A 19,423-nucleotide genomic window follows, 5' to 3' on the forward strand; every position below is an offset into this window, starting at 1 on the left:
TTTTTGGCGATTCATGCCAAAAAGGGGGAGAAATGAGCCCAAAGCAAAAGGACCGCACCACCACCAAATTCAAAAACTTAAGTGTTGAATATTTTTCAATTGATATCCTATTGTGTTCAAAAGGGGAGAAAGTAGTATTTCAAAATGATATATCAAAACCCTCTTGAACACTAAGAGGAGAATCTCTTTTAGGGGGAGTTTTGTTTAGTCAAAGGAAAAGCATTTGAAACAGGGGGAGAAAATTTCAAATCTTGAAAATGCTTTGCAAAAATCTTATTCATTTACCTTTGACTATTTGCAAAAGAACTTTGAAAATGAATTTACAAAAGAGTTTGCAAAAACAAAACATGTGGTGCAAAAGTGGTCCAAAATGTTATATAAGAATGAAACAATCCATGCATATCTTGTAAGTATTCATATTGGCTCAATTCCAAGCAACCTTTACACTTACATTATGCAAACTAGTTCAATTATACACTTCTATATTTGCTTTGGATTGTGTTGGCATCAATCACCAAAAAGGGGGAGATTGAAAGGGAATTAGGCTTACACCTAGTCCCTAATTAATTTTGGTGGTTGAATTGCCCAACACAAACAATTGGACTAACTAGTTTGCCCAAGTGTATAGTTTATACAGGTGCAAAAGGTTCACACTCAGCCAATAAAAAGACCAAGTTTTGGATTCAACAAAGGAGCAAAGTGGCAACCGAAGGCCCTCTGGTCTGGGAGCACCGGACTGTCCGGTGCACCACCGGACAGTGTCCGGTGCACCACCGGACAGTGTCCGGTGCACCAGAGGACTCCAACGCAAACTCGCCACCTTCGGGAATCTCCAGAGGCGACTCCGCTATAATTCACCGGACTGTCCGGTGTACACCGGACAGTGTCCGGTGCGCCAAGGAAGGTCGGCCTCAGGAACTCGCCAGCTTCGGGAAACTCCAACGGCTAGTCCGCTATAATTCACCGGACTGTCCGGTGTGCACCGGACTGTCCCGTGCGACTCCGGAGCAACGGTCATCTCTGCGCCAACGGCTCTCTGCCGCGCATTTAATGCGCGCTCTGCGCGCGCAGAAGTCAGGCGCGCCCATACTGGCACACCGGACAAGGAACAGTAGCTGTCCGGTGTGCACCGGACACCCAGGCGGGCCCACAAGTCAGAAACTCCAACGGCTAGAATCCAACGGCAGTGATGACGTGGCAGGGGGCACCGGACTGTCCGGTGTGCACCGGACTGTCCGGTGCGCCATCGAACAGACAGGTTTCCAACGGCCACATTTGGTGGTTGAGGCTATAAATACCCCAACCACCCCACCATTCATTGCATCCAAGTTTTCTACTTCCCAACTACTACAAGAGCTCTAGTATTCAATTCTAGACACACCAAAGAGATCAAATCCTCTCCAATCTCCACACAACGCCATAGTGACTAGAGAGAGTGATTTACTTGTGTTCTTTCGAGCTCTTGCGCTTGGATTGCTTTCTTCTTTCTTGATCCATTCTTTGCAATCAAACTCACTTGTAATTGAGGCAAGAGACACCAATCTTGTGGTGGTCCTTGTGGGAACTTTGTGTTCCAAGTGATTGAGAAGAGAAAGCTCACTCGATCCGTGGATCGTTTGAGAGAGGGAAGGGTTGAAAGAGACCCGGCCTTTGTGGCCTCCTCAACGGGGAGTAGGTTTGCAAGAACCGAACCTCGGTAAAACAAATCTCCGTGTCTCACTTGCTTATTCGCTTGGGATTTGTTTTGCGCCCTCTCTCGTGGACTCATTTCTTTATTACTAACGCTAACCCGGCTTGTAGTTGTGTTTATATTTGTAAATTTCAGTTTCGCCCTACTCACCCCCCTCTAGGCGACTTTCAAGGCTGAAATATTTGTCTTGGATAGATATATTGTAGCGCCATTTCCCAGATCGACATATATGCTTATAATGTGGTATTTGACCACGACTTATATATATGATGCTATTTAATTGAATTTAATAATTTAGTTAGACGTGACTTTTTATAGATATAACATATTGCATATTTCAAATATATATAAATATTGCATATTTCGGACTTCAGTATGCTTTTTGTATATTAGATTGTTTTGCTGTTGATTGTGTGAATACACATACATACCTTAATGTTTATAAATAAACAATAATTATATCAAAAAATAGTGCAGAGTGACGACTGCGCAGCTAACACCAGACCACACATACCTTAATGTTTATAAATAAACAATAATTATATTAAAAAATAGTGCAGAGTGAGCACTCGAACCTCCTCTGCCCCAAAAATTTGGGGCTAACCACTAGATTACACATATCTTAGTGTTTATAAATAAACAGTAATTATATTTGAATAAATATCTCAATATCTATTTATATGATATATAAAAATCGTAGCAAAGAAAAGACAACCGGCTAGTTTCAATTTAAGACACTAGTTTAAAAGCATTGTTAGAGATGCTCTTAGAACCCAACCCAAGCCCGGTTCACCCTGAGCTATCACCCATTTCAATGTCGATAGATTAGCCCATTTTAAACTGGACCACAGAAGCAGCTCAAGCCCAGTCCAATCGAACAAGCCAGAATCTCCCGCCCGCTAACTGACCATGCGGCTCCATTGGTCAGTGTCTCCCCGCCCGCCTCTCCCATCTTCAAAAACCACCCACGGCCCGTCCCCTCGACCTCCCCGAAACCCCACTTCTCGGATCGAGACTAGGGTTAGGGTTTCGTCACTCCCGCCCCGATTCGAACCAATCCGCCTAGGCCCCCGCCGCGCCATGGCCGCCGGTTCCATTGTGGTGGACTTCCCCTCCATGGGCGCCGCCCTCTGCTTCCCCAACCTCGAATCACTCCTCCGAGACTCCGCCTCGGGTTTCCTCTCCGCCGTCTCCGCCGCCCCGGCCCCCGGCGCCGCCGACCTCACCAACTTCCACCGCGTCTTCTCGCGCGTCCTCAGCACCTACTCAGACCCGCCGCTCGAGGTCGTCTGGTTCTTCTCCGCGCTCTCCTTCCACGACCGCCCTGACGACCTCCGCTCACTGCTCCAGCTCCTCTCCGCCTTCGCCGCTTCCTCGCCCGGGGCCGCCAAGCCGCTCGCCCTCCTCGCCCCCGTCGTCTCCGAGCTTTTCCACTCAGATAAGCCGCGCAGGGAGACCGAGGCCGTCGTCGAGGCTGTCCTCAGCTACATCAGCATCTGCAGCAGTCGCCCCGCCCCCTCTTCGACTGAAGGCACCACCGCCGACGCTGTGAGGCTGCTGCCGGCTTTCGGCGATCTTGTCAAGGTGTGGAGCGTGCGGCACTCGAGGGAGAGGTGCCCGTTCCAGGTGCTGTTCCCGCTCGCTGGTGACGAGGCCAGGCGGGAGCTCATGAAGGAAGGCTGCAGCGTTGACTACCTCGCTGGGGTGGTGCTGGTTGAGGCGTTCCTTCTCAGGCTCTGCCTCAAGGTGCAGAATGCAACAGGGGTGCCTCGCTCTGAGCTGCAGAAGGAGCTCAAGATCTGGGCAGTCAGCTCCATCCCGGTCTTCCAGAGCCACCAATTCTTCGGTAAGTGGATCATGGCCAAATTCTTATTCTTCCTTTTAGCATCACTTGTAGTGACTCGAGATTATGTTGGCATCTTTTTGCCCATGGATATAACAGGGGTCCTGCTGAACATGCTCTTGAACTCTCCGCTGCCTGTTTACTCTCTAGTGGTATGTGTTTCCTGACTAATGAGCAATTTGAGAGCATGACACAACAAGCTAGTATTATTATGGATTCACTGCTTATTAACAAAATTATAAGAGTATTAATTAAGCATTCACAAGGCATGTGGTAGTTGTATGGACCATAAAAATATTAACAAACATGGCAAATAGCTTATAAACTCATTTCATGAATTAAGAAACATGAGTCATGATCATGCTTTTTCATTACCTGTTCTGTAAACTAGTTATTTACCTTTGTGAAATAAGAAATGTGCAACTTGTTGCCTTGTTCTTCAACTGTGCTTGGAATCAGGAATCTTTCCTAATTTGTGGAAACTAAAGAGGAGAACAGAACGGTATATGACTATTGTGTATCGCAAAGCTGGTGTTACTATAGCATTTTGCTGTCATCATCTGCAAGGAGCATGATTTAAGATGGAGTTGTGTCTCATCTTTGTGATATGCAAACAGGTTGAAGCCTGAACTGTGGTTTGTCCTAGTATACCCTTTTGTTTCGGATCATGATTATGCCTTTTTTATGCGGAAATGGCAAAATAGGGGTTTATGTACAATTTTACTTGGTTATATGTTCAGTTTTGCAAGCAGTGCAGTACTGTACACACGTATTTGATCACTCCTATAAAGTTGCCAGACTGGTTGATTTTTCCGAGTAGATGGCTACTTCAATTTTCACTGTTTAGAATCTAAAAGTATCATATGTCAGATACCAGACCAGGAGTAACGCCTTTATTGACTGAGTTTTGTCAGTGGCAGTTTCAGTTTTCTTGACTCATGTAATTTGTGTTGTGTTTGGTTTCTTGGTGACTCAGAGCGCTGATGATGAAATCTTGGTGAGGGATGTTCTATATGATTCTCTTATCCTGGTGGATTATTCATTCATTAACAATGGTGCTGGAGTTGATCTCTTGCCTGTATATGTGTCGAGATTGATTATCACTCTTGATGCTGTCAATGATGCCAGGTGATAAAGAGTTTTTGTAACCAAACTTAGTTGGGGGGGGTGGAAATATCTTCTCATTTCATTTCTGCTGACAGGAGGAAAGGTGATCAAGGTAGAGCAGTGTCATTTATTAATGCCTTCTCAACCTCAAATATTCCCAATTTTCTCATCAAGTGGGCTACTTGTCAAGCTGGCTCTGGTGCACTCAGCAAACCAATTTGCAATACGCCCCAAGCTATTCTCAGTATGTGCAAATATGGAACAACATCATTGGTTTTCATTTATCATGTCTTGTGGACTGTTTACTCAAGCAGAAATGTATATGTTTTCTTTTCACAGAGTGGCTTATTGACCTTGAAGATAAGGGGCTCAAAGTGTTTGGAGATTACAGTTCTTGGGTTATGAGGAGGTTTGTTTGCAATGAGGTCAAGAATGGGTATGGGAACATGGTTCAGTCAGATGCAGACCTTTTCTTTGTTGATAAACAGAGTGGTAGGGAACTTATGGACACCAAAGGCAGCGAGGATGATGAAGCTGTTGAGGAGATGGAGACTGCAGGTAATGCTTTTATGGCTGCTGCCCAGTCAATGAAGGGGGTAACTAACGGCATAAGGAAGAGGAAGAGCTGCGGAAACGAAGATGCAGCTGCTGTGAAGTTTGTGAAGTACAAGGTAGAAGACAGCTCAGTGAAGGGCTACCTGTTAGCAGCTAATGGCATGAGCAGTGGCAGTGAGGTAGAGAACCCACAGTCGGATGATGAGATGGAAGAATCCGACTGATGCATAGAAAATGACAGCACCCACTAATGCTTACTTTGGGGAGAGTTGCTTTGAAGAGTTTCTTGGACAACCGCCTTTTTGGAGTCTGGACCAGCCTTGTTTCAGATGCCGCTTCTTAATGATGTCGTGCAGTACCCTGTTCTAGGCCAATAATCTGCAGGAGGGCCCCTCTCCAGCTAGGCTTTTTTTCGGATATAGTGGTAACCGTTAGCTGACCCTACTTGACAAGGAGCATGTGATGTCTGCTATGAGCTGTATCGTGTTCTTTGTTATTATAATGCTATATAGTAGAGACCTCAATGTAGTCTTGCTTCATTTTGCTTTTGTAATAGATGGGTACGTTGTTGTTATCCCACGGAACCAGTTGGAACTAATGAACTGTTAACCTTTCCTGTGTATAGCGCCTTTCTGTGCTTACTTGTGTATGGTGTCTTTTTTGTGCTGACGAGGAAGTCCTGTCGATTTGAAGTCGGTTTCCTCTTCCTTTTTGTGAGAATGATGAGTCAATGTGGTGAAACTTCTGGAGGAAGGCGTTTTTTTTTTCCGTTTAACGTCACCCCTGTCCTTCGCGTCGCGTTCTACAGCAGTGACGCGTACGGTGCATCAGCTTGTTAATGACAATTCACTCTCCACAGGCCCACCCCATGGCCCATGCGCGGTCGCCGGCCTCCCTTGTCGCCAGCTACTTCCTCGTCAGTCGCCACAACTCACGGTGTGATCCTCTCCTCCACCCATGTCGATCCGCGCCAACGCCCACGCGACTACTCCGAGGGGTTCCGCCGCCGGCCCTGCAAGTCTGCGCTACCTGTGCCGCGCGCCGCCACTTGCGTGCGGGCTGTAGCCGGAGCCGGAGAAATTCCTTCACCGATCACCGCTTCACGACACGACGCACTGCTCGGCATTTGCTTCGAGTGCGGCCGGGCCGCCTGGCCGACGACCGGGAGGCGTTTGATGGAATGCCGCACGGGGACGTGTTCGCACGGACCGCCGTGATGTAAGGCCTGTACGGTGGTGGTGTTGGACCTGGAGTCATCATGTCTTCACGAGTCAGGTGCATCGTCTCGTGTGTTAAGCCTGCAGCAGCGTTTTGGGTGACCCATGTATGCCTTGGCTCGTCCCGAATGCTGTAGGGACTTGTGAAGTGGACACTGATGAAAGAACGACTGCCAGCCGTTGCCAACAGATGCATGCAGTGATGCATCATGGAATGCCCCTGCTCAATGTCAATGGGGCTGGAAGTGGAAACTGGGAAAAACTGACGCTGACGGGAGTTAGATGCTTGATTGAAGCACATCATGGTCATGGTAATGTCACGCTGGAAGTGGAAGGAGGCGGTTAACGCATCATTTTCATGTTCGTTTTCACTTTGCATGTGGAATCCGGTGAAGCAAGTACGTACGAGTGCTAACTTACCTACTATTCTCAACACTGAAATGTTGCATGGAATTTAACCTGTTCATGCTTTGGGTGGCCATCAAATGTTAGAGACGTGCTGGAGTCCGCCGCTTTTGCAATAAGTTCTTCGATGCGAAATTTGGTGCCGTCCAAGCCTTCAAGGTGCAACATTCTTCATCTTACGCAGACCGACATTCCCACACTTTATGTTGGAAGATACTGTGAGGAAGGCTTCAAGAGTTTTCAACTTTCAAGCAGCCTATTTCTGTATCCAACAAATCATAGACACCAGGGAAGAAACCCAGTAGGATATCTTCTATAGGTTTTCTTTCAGCTTGTAGTCGTGTAGACTACTCTATGAATGAACTACTTTATACAGTTATTACTAGTAGTGTCTTATGGAATTACCTAGTTGATGTTCTGATGAAGGCTGGAAAACTTGTTTAGGCTGAACCTATGATCAGGTGTCATTGATTCCAGATGCATATGGATCACAATTCTTGGGGCTTGCAGGGTACATGGAAACATTGAGATAACTGAGAGAGCAGCAAGCAAATTGTTTGCGCTAGTTCATGCAGCGTAATTTCTTGCAAATCGCTGTCACACTTATTTGCTGATTTTACAAGATGCAGTGATGTCGGTACCAGACTTCTGAAATATATCTGCTAGATCATGGGGGTAAAGAAGGAACTATTTGTTCAGCTGGATTGAGACTAACGGTCAGGTATGACTCTATGAACTATTGTTCTTGTTGCGAGCCCGATGCTCAAAATACTGGAATTTTGCTTCACGTGTTTTACTGCATGCTCATTTTACCTTTTGTTTCTGCAATCTCTGATGCTACCAGACCAGAAGAAAGCTCCAGATATATGGGTAGTCTTGTGTACCGGTGAGAAAAGAGCAAAGGTAGGTTTGTGAATTATTATCATTGAAAATATTGCCCGTCGTGTAGCATATCTGGACTATGCTGTTACTATCCTGGCTATTTATCTGACTTAAGATCAACATAATGAGTTCTGGTATTGGAAATTTGGATTTGGCTGAAGTAAAATCTCAATTCATGTTCTTCCATGCCGTGCTACAGTTTATTGAATGACATAGTGCATAGCGTAGATAATCCATCTCTAAATTGCTGCTTTCTGAACACAGATTGAGGACATATCATGTTGAATGGGGGGCTCTATGAAAATTATCAGGCAGTTATGCTGTATTGCGACAGAGTTGATCAGTAATCAGTGTGCACACGGAGGAGGGCCTGATGGTGGTCCCACTTCAGCGGATGCTGGATTGCCCACCTCGCTTTTGCTGTAGTTCAAACAGGGGAAGCTTGTGCAGGTGGTGTGATCGTTTTGCTGACCAACTGAAGTAGTGTCTTCTCCAGTTCCTCACCGCTATTCCATGGATGGACCTCAGCCTTGAGAAGCTGCTTGTTGTTGCGGATGAGATTCCAAAGGGGGTAGTTCTCCTTTGTGAAAGGGAAATGTGCCCTTGGGCCATTTCTAAGTATTTTGGTGATTGAGTGCAAACACAAAGTGCTTAGATGTGAATCTATGCCCATGGATGGACAAGTTGCAAATCACAAGTAAAGGTATGTTTCTAAGCCTTAGTACATTGGTTTTGTGTACTAATATCTTGTCTAAGTGTTAGAAACAGGAAGAAGAAGAAAAGAAAAGAAGTGGAGAGTGGCTGTGTACAGCCAAAGGCTGTTTCGGGCTGGGGCACCGGACTGTCCGGTGTGCACCGGACAGTGTCCGGTGCGCCAGACCAGCGTGGAGCAAACCAGCCGCTCTCGGGTTTTTCTCCGGCGACTTCGGCTAAAATTCACCGGACTGTCCGGTGTGCACCGGACTGTCCGGTGAGCCAACGGTCGGCCGGGCCAACGGTCGGCCGCGCGATCTGCGCGGGACACGTGGCCTGGCCAACGGTCGGAAGGAGGCACCGGACTGTCCGGTGTGCACCGGACTGTCCGGTGCGCCAGATCTGCAACGGTTGGCAACGGTCGGCTGCGCCTGTTAAGGAAAGAAATTGGGCACCGGACAGTGTCCGGTGTGCACCGGACTGTCCGGTGCGCCACGAGACAGAAGGCAAAGATGGCCTTCCAGATTTGTTCTCAACGGCTTCTAGCTGCCTTGGGGCTATAAAAGGGACCCCTTGGCGCATGGAGGAGGACACCAAGCATTCCTTGAGCACTCTTGATCACTCACACATCAATCTTGCACACTTGTTCGATATTCTAGTGATTTGAGCTCCGTTCTAGTGTGCTAGTCTTTTGAGCTCAAGTCTGGGTCTTGTGTGTGCGTATTCGCTGTGATCTTTGTGTTGTGTGTGAGTTGCTAATCCCTCCCTTGCTCCGTGATTCTCTGTGAACATCTTTTGTAAGGGCGAGAGGCTCCAAGTTGTGGAGATTCCTCGCAAACGGGATTGAGAAAAGAAAAGCAAGAACACCGTGGTATTCAAGTTGATCATTGGATCACTTGAGAGGAGTTGAGTGCAACTCTCGTCCATTGGGACGCCACAACGTGGAGTAGGCAAGTTTTTGTACTTGGCCGAACCACGGGATAACCACCGTGTCATCTCTGTGATTGATTTCTTGTGGTTATTGTGTTTTGACTCCTCTCTAGCCACTTGGCCATACTTGTGCTAACACTTAACAAGTTTTTGTGGCATAAGTTTTGAAGTTTTACAGGATCACCTATTCACCCCCCCCTCTAGGTGCTCTCAATTGGTATCAGAGCCGTTCTCTTCAAAGAAAGGGACTAACCGCCCGAAGAGATGGATCCTAAGGGGAAGGGAATCGTGATCAACGACAAGGAAAAGGAGTCCTTCGTCAACGAGCCAAAGGATGACAAGTCCAACGACTCGGGCTCAGGCCATAGACGAAAAGATGGGAAGAAGAAGAAGACAAGGCGCATCAAGGAGATTGTCTACTACGACAGCGACGAATCTTCCTCTTCCCAAAAGGACGACGACAACGACTACAGGAAGACGGTCAATTCGAACTTTTCATTTGATTATTCTCGTATTCCACATAGTTCGAATTCGCATTTGCTTTCCATTCCTCTCGGCAAACCTCCACACTTTGATGGGGAGGACTACGGATTTTGGAGTCACAAAATGCGTAGTCACTTATTCTCTCTTCATCCAAGCATATGGGAGATTGTAGAGAATGGAATGAAATTTGATAGCTCGGATAGTCCTATGCTTATAAATGAACAAATCCATAGAAATGCACAAGCTACTACTGTTCTTTTAGCATCTTTGTGCAGGGAAGAATACAATAAGGTGAGCGGCTTGGACAATGCCAAGCAGATATGGGACACCCTCAAGATCTCTCACGAGGGCAACGACGTCACCATGCTCACCAAGATGGAGTTGGTGGAGGGCGAACTCGGAAGATTTGCTATGATAAGGGGAGAGGAGCCAACTCAAACATACAACCGGCTCAAAACCCTTGTCAACAAGATAAGGAGCTATGGAAGCACGCGATGGACGGACCACGACGTCGTCCGCCTAATGCTAAGGTCCTTTACCGTTCTTGATCCTCATTTGGTGAATAATATTCGTGAGAATCCCAGGTACACCAAAATGTCGCCCGAAGAAATTCTTGGAAAATTTGTAAGCGGGCGGATGATGATCAAGGAGGCGAGATACGTCGATGACGCGTTGAACGGTCCAATCCACGAGCCTCAACCCATTGCTCTCAAGGCATCGAGAAGCAAGGAGGCACTACCAAGCAAGGTGGCGCAAATTGAGGCGGCCGGGCTTAATGATGAAGAAATGGCTCTCATCATTAAGCGCTTCAAGACGGCGTTAAGGGGTCGCAAGGAGCATCCCAACAAGACCAAGACGAAAGGGAAGCGCTCATGCTTCAAGTGTGGTAAGATTGGTCACTTTATCGCTAATTGTCCCGATAATGATAGTGACCAGGAAAAGAAGAGTGGAAAATGGGAAAAGAAGAAGAATTACAAGAAGGCAAAGGGCGAGGCTCATATTGGAAAGGAGTGGGATTCGGATTGCTCCTCGTCCGACTCCGACAACGAAGGACTCGCCGCCACCGCCTTCAACAAGTCATCCCTCTTCCCCAACGAGCATCACACGTGCCTCATGGCTAAGGAGAAGAAAGTAAGTACTCGAAACTCTGCTTATGCTTCTTCTAGTGAGGATGAGTCTAGTGATGATGAAATAGACTATTCATGCTTATTTAAAGGCTTAGATAGATCTAAGATTGACAAAATTAATGAATTGATTGATGCTTTAAATGATAAGAATAGACTACTAGAAAAGCAAGAGGATCTCTTGTACAAAGAACATGATAAGTTTGTAGAGGCTCAAAAATCCCTTGCGTTAGAAATTAAGAGAAATGAAATGCTTGCTTGTGAAATATCTACATGCCATGATTCAATTTCTAAATTAAAGAGCATTAATGATGACTTAAATGCTAAACTAGTAGAAGCACAAAAATCCAACTCTTGTGTTGAACATGTTGAAATTTGCACTAGGTGTAAGGATGTTGATATTAATGCTTGTAGTGAACACTTAGTTTCCATTTCAAAATTGAATGATGAATTAGCTAGTCTTAATGCCCAACTTAAGACTAGCAAGAGTGACTTTGAAAAACTAAAATTTGCAAGGGATGCCTACACTATTGGTAGACACCCCTCAATTAAGGATGGGCTTGGCTTCAAGAGGGAAGCCAAGAACTTAACAAGCCATAAGACTCCTATCTCCACCAAGGAGAAAGGGAAGGCTCCTATGGCTAATAGTGTTAAGAAGAATCATGCTTTCATGTACTATGATAGAAGATACTCTAGAAATGCTTTTAGGAGTAATGATGTTTTTGATTCACATGCTTATGACTCTTATGCTATGACTGCTTCTAGTTCTCATGTTATGCATGGTAGAAATGTGTTTAGAAGAAATGTTGTTCACCAAATGCCTAGGAGAAATGTAGTTCATAATGCTCCTAGGAAAGTAGTGAATGAACCTTCCGAAATTTATTGTACTCTAAATGCTTCCTTTGCTATTTGTAGAAAGGATAAGAAAATTGTTGCTAGGAAGTTAGGGGCAAGATGCAAGGGAGATAAAACTTGCATTTGGGTCCCTAAGAATATTTGTGCTAACCTTGTAGGACCCAACATGAGTTGGGTACCTAAGTCCCAAGCCTAAATTTGCCTTGCAGGTTTATGCATCCGGGGGTTCAAGCTGGATTATTGATAGCGGATGCACAAACCATATGACGGGGGAGAAGAAGATGTTCACCTCCTACGTCAAGAATAAGGATTCCCAAGATTCAATCATATTCGGTGATGGGAATCAAGGCAAGGTAAAAGGGTTAGGTAAAATCGCAATTTCTAATGAGCATTCCATCTCTAATGTGTTTTTAGTGGAGTCTCTAGGATATAATTTACTATCTGTTAGTCAATTATGCAATATGAGGTATAACTGTCTATTTACTAATGTAGATGTGTCTGTCTTTAGAAGAAGTGATGGTTCACTAGCTTTTAAGGGTGTATTAGACGGCAAACTTTATTTAGTAGATTTTGCAAAAGAAGAGGCCGGTCTAGATGCATGCTTAATAGCTAAGACTAGCATGGGCTGGCTGTAGCACCGCCGCTTAGCACATGTGGGGATGAAGAACCTTCACAAGCTTCTAAAGGGAGAACACGTGATAGGTTTGACTAACGTGCATTTCGAAAAAGATAGACCTTGTGCAGCCTGTCAAGCAGGTAAACAAGTGGGAGGAGCACATCACAGCAAGAATGTGATGACCACTTCAAGACCCCTGGAGCTGCTGCATATGGACCTCTTCGGACCCGTCGCCTATCTGAGCATAGGAGGGAGTAAGTATGGTCTAGTTATTGTTGATGACTTTTCCCGCTTCACTTGGGTGTTCTTTTTGCAGGATAAGTCTGAAACCCAAGGGACCCTCAAGCGCTTTCTCAGGAGAGCTCAAAATGAGTTTGAGCTCAAGGTGAAGAAGATAAGAAGCGACAACGGATCCGAGTTCAAGAACCTTCAAGTGGAGGAGTTCCTTGAAGAGGAAGGGATCAAGCACGAGTTCTCCGCTCCCTACACACCACAACAAAATGGTGTGGTAGAGAGAAAGAACAGGACGCTCATCGACATGGCGAGGACGATGCTAGGAGAGTTCAAGACCCCCGAGTGCTTTTGGACGGAAGCCGTGAACACGGCTTGCCACGCCATCAACAGGGTCTACCTTCATCGCCTCCTCAAGAAGACGTCGTATGAGCTACTAACCGGTAACAAACCCAATGTATCGTACTTTCGTGTATTTGGGAGCAAGTGCTACATACTAGTGAAGAAGAGTAGAAATTCTAAATTTGCTCCCAAAGCTGTAGAAGGGTTTTTATTAGGTTATGACTCAAATACAAAGGCGTATAGAGTCTTCAACAAATCATCGAGTTTGGTTGAAGTCTCTAGCGACGTTGTATTTGATGAGACTAATGGCTCTCCAAGAGAGCAAGTTGTTGATTGTGATGATGTAGATGAAGAAGATGTTCCAACAACCGCTATACGAACCATGGCGGTTGGAGAAGTGCGGCCACAAGAACATGATGAACAAGATCAAACATCTTCCTCAACTATGGTGCTACCCCCAACTCAAGACGATGAACAGGTTCATCAACAGGAGGCGTGTGATCAAGGGGGAGCACAAGATGATCATGTGATGGAGGAAGATGCGCAACCGGCACCTCCAACCCAAGTTCGAGCGATGATTCAAAGGGATCATCCCGTCGACCAAATTCTGGGTGACATTAGCAAGGGAGTAACTACTCGATCTAGATTAGTTAATTTTTGTGAGCATTACTCCTTTGTCTCTTCTATTGAGCCTTTCAGGGTAGAGGAGGCCTTGCTAGATCCGGACTGGGTGTTGGCCATGCAGGAGGAACTCAACAACTTCAAGAGGAATGAAGTTTGGACACTGGTGCCTCGTCCGAAGCAAAATGTTGTGGGAACCAAGTGGGTGTTCCGCAATAAACAAGACGAGCACGGGGTGGTGACGAGAAACAAGGCCCGACTTGTGGCAAAAGGTTATGCCCAAGTCGCAGGTTTGGATTTCGAGGAGACTTTTGCTCCTGTGGCTAGGCTAGAGTCTATTCGTATCTTGCTAGCATATGCCGCTCACCATTCTTTCAGGTTATTCCAAATGGATGTGAAGAGCGCGTTCCTCAATGGACCAATCAAGGAGGAGGTGTACGTGGAGCAACCCCCTGGATTTGAGGATGAACGGTATCCCGACCACGTGTGTAAGCTCTCTAAGGCGCTCTATGGACTTAAGCAAGCCCCAAGAGCATGGTACGAATGCCTTAGAGATTTCTTAATTGCTAATGCTTTCAAGGTTGGGAAAGCCGATCCAACTCTTTTTACTAAGACTTGTAATGGTGATTTGTTTGTGTGCCAAATTTATGTCGATGACATAATATTTGGTTCTACTAACCAAAAGTCTTGTGAAGAGTTTAGCAGGGTGATGACGCAGAAATTCGAGATGTCGATGATGGGCGAGTTGAACTACTTCCTTGGGTTCCAAGTGAAGCAACTCAAGGACGGCACTTTCATCTCCCAAACAAAGTACACGCAAGACTTGCTAAAGAGGTTTGGGATGAAGGACGCCAAGCCCGCAAAGACGCCGATGGGAACCGACGGACACACAGACCTCAACAAAGGAGGTAAGTCCGTTGATCAAAAAGCATACCGGTCAATGATAGGGTCTTTACTTTATTTATGTGCTAGTAGACCGGACATTATGCTTAGCGTATGCATGTGCGCTAGATTTCAATCCGATCCTAAGGAATGTCACTTAGTGGCGGTGAAGCGAATTCTTAGATATTTAGTTGCTACGCCTTGCTTCGGACTCTGGTATCCAAAAGGGTCTACCTTTGACTTGGTTGGATACTCAGATTCCGACTATGCTGGATGTAAGGTCGATAGGAAGAGCACATCGGGGACGTGCCAATTCTTAGGAAGGTCCCTGGTGTCATGGAACTCTAAGAAACAAACTTCCGTTGCCCTATCCACCGCTGAGGCCGAGTATGTTGCCGCAGGACAGTGTTGCGCGCAACTACTATGGATGAGGCAAACCCTCAGGGACTTTGGATACAATCTGAGCAAAGTCCCACTCCTATGTGATAATGAGAGTGCTATCCGCTTGGCGGAGAATCCTGTTGAGCACAGCCGCACAAAGCACATAGACATCCGGCATCACTTTTTGAGAGACCACCAGCAAAAGGGAGATATCGAAGTGTTTCATGTTAGCACCGAGAACCAGCTCGCCGATATCTTTACCAAGCCTCTAGATGAGAAGACCTTTTGCAGGCTGCGTAGTGAGCTAAATGTCTTAGATTCGCGGAACTTGGATTGAATTGTAGCATACATGTGTTTATGCATTTGATCAGGTTCATTCTGCATTTTGTTGCTTATTGTGGTGCTCAAGTTGTACAAACACTCCCTGGACCTCACAAGTCCGTTGCAAAGTGATGTACATGTTGAGGGGGAGATGTGTTACAACTTGACCCTTTGAGACTAACCATATGCTTGAGTTTGCTTGATTTAGTCTCGAAGGTGAATTAAAAGGGAAAGGTGAACTTGGACCATGCAAGACTTCCACTGCACTCCGATGAGAGGGTAACTTATTCCAAGTTCATCTCTAAGATCTTATTGCCTTTGTACTCTTAATTGAAGATTTTGGTGAGGCAATGGGGTTAAAGGGCCAAGATTGATCCCGTTTTGGTGCTTGATGCCAAAGGGGGAGAAAATAAAGGCCAAAGCAATAAATGGATCAGCTACCACTTGAGAAATTTTGAAAAAGTATAATAGAGCTTTTGGTTTGTCAAAACTCTTGTATTGTCTCTTTTTGTCAAAAGTTGGCTTCTTGTGGGGAGAAATGTTGATTATGGGAAATAGGGGGAGTTTTTGAAATCTTTGATCAATCTCTTTTGGAATGACTCTCTTTATGCTTCAACATTGGTGTTTGACTTAGAGATAGAGATTTGAGTTTGATTTGCAAAAACAAACCAAGTGGTGGCAAAGGATGATCCATATATGCCAAAATTGAATAAAACTCAAATTTGAGTTCTATTTGAAGTGATTTTGCACTTGTTCTAGTTGCTTTATGTTGTGTTGGCATAAATCACCAAAAAGGGGGAGATTGAAAGGGAAATGTGCCCTTGGGCCATTTCTAAGTATTTTGGTGATTGAGTGCAAACACAAAGTGCTTAGATGTGAATCTATGCCCATGGATGGACAAGTTGCAAATCACAAGTAAAGGTATGTTTCTAAGCCTTAGTACATTGGTTTTGTGTACTAATATCTTGTCTAAGTGTTAGAAACAGGAAGAAGAAGAAAAGAAAAGAAGTGGAGAGTGGCTGTGTACAGCCAAAGGCTGTTTCGGGCTGGGGCACCGGACTGTCCGGTGTGCACCGGACAGTGTCCGGTGCGCCAGACCAGCGTGGAGCAAACCAGCCGCTCTCGGGTTTTTCTCCGGCGACTTCGGCTAAAATTCACCGGACTGTCCGGTGTGCACCAGACTGTCCGGTGAGCCAACGGTCGGCCGGGCCAACGGTCGGCCGCGCGATCTGCGCGGGACACGTGGCCTGGCCAACGGTCGGAAGGAGGCACCGGACTGTCCGGTGTGCACCGGACTGTCCGGTGCGCCAGATCTGCAACGGTTGGCAACGGTCGGCTGCGCCTGTTAAGGAAAGAAATTGGGCACCGGACAGTGTCCGGTGTGCACCGGACTGTCCGGTGCGCCACGAGACAGAAGGCAAAGATGGCCTTCCAGATTTGTTCTCAACGGCTTCTAGCTGCCTTGGGGCTATAAAAGGGACCCCTTGGCGCATGGAGGAGGACACCAAGCATTCCTTGAGCACTCTTGATCACTCACACATCAATCTTGCACACTTGTTCGATATTCTAGTGATTTGAGCTCCGTTCTAGTGTGCTAGTCTTTTGAGCTCAAGTCTGGGTCTTGTGTGTGCGTATTCGCTGTGATCTTTGTGTTGTGTGTGAGTTGCTAATCCCTCCCTTGCTCCGTGATTCTCTGTGAACATCTTTTGTAAGGGCGAGAGGCTCCAAGTTGTGGAGATTCCTCGCAAACGGGATTGAGAAAAGAAAAGCAAGAACACCGTGGTATTCAAGTTGATCATTGGATCACTTGAGAGGAGTTGAGTGCAACTCTCGTCCATTGGGACGCCACAACGTGGAGTAGGCAAGTTTTTGTACTTGGCCGAACCACAGGATAACCACCGTGTCATCTCTGTGATTGATTTCTTGTGGTTATTGTGTTTTGACTCCTCTCTAGCCACTTGGCCATACTTGTGCTAACACTTAACAAGTTTTTGTGGCATAAGTTTTGAAGTTTTACAGGATCACCTATTCACCCCCCTCTAGGTGCTCTCACTTTGGCATGACATGGTCCCCTTCCCCAAGTTTGAGGGATGGGCAGTAATCTCCCTTCCCGTCGCCGATGTAGATGAAGTGCTGCTTCTTGTCACTGGCTGCTGTTGCTTGGATCCTCTCCATTATCTTGCCCTGCACAAGGTGAGCACATCTTTAGTTTTGTGCATCTTGAAATGAACAATACACAGAGATTTTAGCATTCAATGAGATGTTGGAAGTACATTCTAACTATACGTAATATTTAGGTTTCAGGTTGCAGTCTTGCAGATCGCATCCAGACATCTTGCAATAAAACTACGCTGTTTCATTTTCTATAGATTGATCTCGCTGTTTCTTTTGTCTGCAGTGGTCACGCGCGGTGAGCGATGGAGTGAAGCTGACATCGGATCGAATGAATATCTGAATCGATCCCGCGTCCTACTGTTGGTAGTACCTTGCACATGTTGTCAGGGCAGAGGCTGCACCCGTGTGGCGCGGCCGCGGAGTCGTGGTACGGCGAGATCCTGAGCCTGCCGTCCGCGTCGACGCTCGCTGGGTTGGTAGCGATCTCGGAGAAGCAGCCGAGCGCGCCGTGGTGCGCCAGGACGGTCTCGATGAAGAAGGTGTTGGCGTCGCTCACCACCTTCAGGTCACACCTGCAACAGGATCAGCAGCATGCCGGCATCAAAGATCGGTCCCAACCGCAAATGCTGCAGCGGCCGTGAAGAACGTGGGTCGGCATGGTGGTGCTTACCCCAGCGCCGCCGCCCTCTTGATCGCAGAAACGACGTGCGTGTCGAGCGGCGCGCTCCTGAGGCAGTCGCGGATGTCCTCGGGCGTCTTCCCTCTGGCGTGCAGCTCCGCCATCATCCTGTCCTGGAAAAGAGAAACTGAAACCGACTTGGCGCACGTCTTCGGTCTTCCCCACTGGTGGGAGGTTACTGGACGAGGAGAGCACTCTTCTCGTGCACATTACCATGAGCGGGTTCCAGCGCATGGTTGGGAGCAGGCGCTGGAAGGCGTCGGCGGCGCCGAGCTTGGTGATGACCCATTCGTCGCTGTCCCAGTCGATGATGGTCCGGTCGAAGTCGAATACCACCACGACGGCGGGGGCGGGCGCGGACGCCATACCCGGCGGATGGCAAGCAGGAAGACGACAGGCAGAACTCCCGGGCTCTCCGCGGCTCTTCTTGCGTGCCGTGAGCGGCGGGTTGGGCCTGGGAGGCTGCCGGTGCCAGCGGCCAGCCCAGTCTCATCTCCTCTGCTTTATATAGAGCCCAATCTGCTTGGCAACGTGGCGGCGGGGTTGCTAACTTGGAGGTTACTCTTCGTGAAAATTTTATTTATATTTATAGGGTGTTTGGTTACACCCCGCTAAAATTTAGCTCATGTCCCATCGAATGTTTGAAGATCCGTTCCGAGTATTAAATGTAGTCGGATTATAAAACTAATTTGTCAGGCGAAGATTAAAAGACGAGACGAATCTAGTCCAGTTGGTTGGGTCTATATTTCATACTCCTATTTAAAAGTCAAACGCTTGATGTGACCCGGGCTAAACTTTAGCAGGAGCAATCAAACACCCCCTTAATAGGCAACGTATCCGTTGCAAACCCAAAAAAACGTGCAAACCAGGTAAACTACGAACACTACGAACAAGTACCGTCGAATCTTGATCCTGTGGCTGCGGTCACTTCCGGAAGCAAATTTACGAAAAGACACCTGCATCTGAAAATTAGTTTTGATTAGCGTCCTCCAACTCAGGTCCTACACCCTCAATCTCCTCCGCCTCCTGCGCCCTTCGCCCACCGTTCGACGTGAGCCGCTATGCCGCCCTCTGTCAATCCGGGTTGTCGTCGACCCACGACGCCCTCTGTCCTCGGCTGACCCGCGGCACGCCTCCGTCTGCTGTCCTTGAGCGTGTGTGCCGACCTCGCAACACACGCAAGAAACACAGCTGATTGTCAGTTTCAGCTTGTTCTCTGTGGTTTCAATGAAGCGAAACAAGTGTTGGGTGCTGATTCAAGTGCTTATTCGATCCCTGAAGAAGTGAAACAAGTGCTCGATGCTGGAGTATTCTCAGTGAAGCGAAACAAGTGCATAAGTCGTCTCAGTTTTTTGTTGGTGCCAAATTGTAAACTGAAAGTGCAAATATTTAGAATGATCAAATATTACTTGTTTCAAGTATGACTGTAATGCAGTACAGTACATGTTTGG

At 46.8% G+C, this 19,423-nt stretch overlaps 2 protein-coding genes across 2 annotated transcripts; one reads left to right on the forward strand and one right to left on the reverse strand.

Annotated features, from left to right (window-relative positions):
- Positions 1-2,801: 2,801 nt before the first annotated feature.
- LOC100304181 (uncharacterized) lies at positions 2,802-5,816 on the forward strand. Its single transcript, NM_001165636.1, is given in 5 exon segments — positions 2,802-3,536; positions 3,633-3,685; positions 4,510-4,661; positions 4,736-4,884; positions 4,980-5,816. Coding segments are annotated over 5 exon segments (1,524 nt in total). The 5' UTR covers positions 2,802-2,806; the 3' UTR covers positions 5,420-5,816.
- An 11,330-nt stretch (positions 5,817-17,146) lies between these two features.
- Positions 17,147-18,504, reverse strand: LOC103636051 (thiamine phosphate phosphatase-like protein). The gene is made up of 4 exons (XM_008658407.4): positions 18,186-18,504; positions 17,964-18,085; positions 17,664-17,865; positions 17,147-17,362 (listed from the first exon to the last, which is right to left on the reverse strand). Exons 1-4 carry the CDS (start codon positions 18,336-18,338, stop codon positions 17,228-17,230), a joined length of 612 nt encoding a protein of 203 aa, XP_008656629.1. The 5' UTR covers positions 18,339-18,504; the 3' UTR covers positions 17,147-17,227.
- Positions 18,505-19,423: the final 919 nt, after the last annotated feature.

The sequence above is a fragment of the Zea mays genome, chromosome 8 (assembly GCF_902167145.1).
Source record: "Zea mays cultivar B73 chromosome 8, Zm-B73-REFERENCE-NAM-5.0, whole genome shotgun sequence".
Taxonomy (NCBI): Eukaryota; Viridiplantae; Streptophyta; class Magnoliopsida; order Poales; family Poaceae; genus Zea; species Zea mays.

What these genes read in the sequence shown, in the direction of transcription:
- LOC103636051 (XM_008658407.4), bottom strand. Translation starts at nt 18,338, where the DNA reads ATGGCGTCCGCGCCCGCCCCCGCCGTCGTGGTGGTATTCGACTTCGAC. An exon ending in AAGAGGGCGGCGGCGCTGGG is followed by an intron (nt 17,866 to 17,963) that starts GTAAGCACCACC and finishes ATCCTGTTGCAG; the next exon opens with GTGTGACCTGAAGGTGGTGA. An exon ending in GCCCTGACAACATGTGCAAG is followed by an intron (nt 17,363 to 17,663) that starts GTACTACCAACA and finishes CACCTTGTGCAG; the next exon opens with GGCAAGATAATGGAGAGGAT.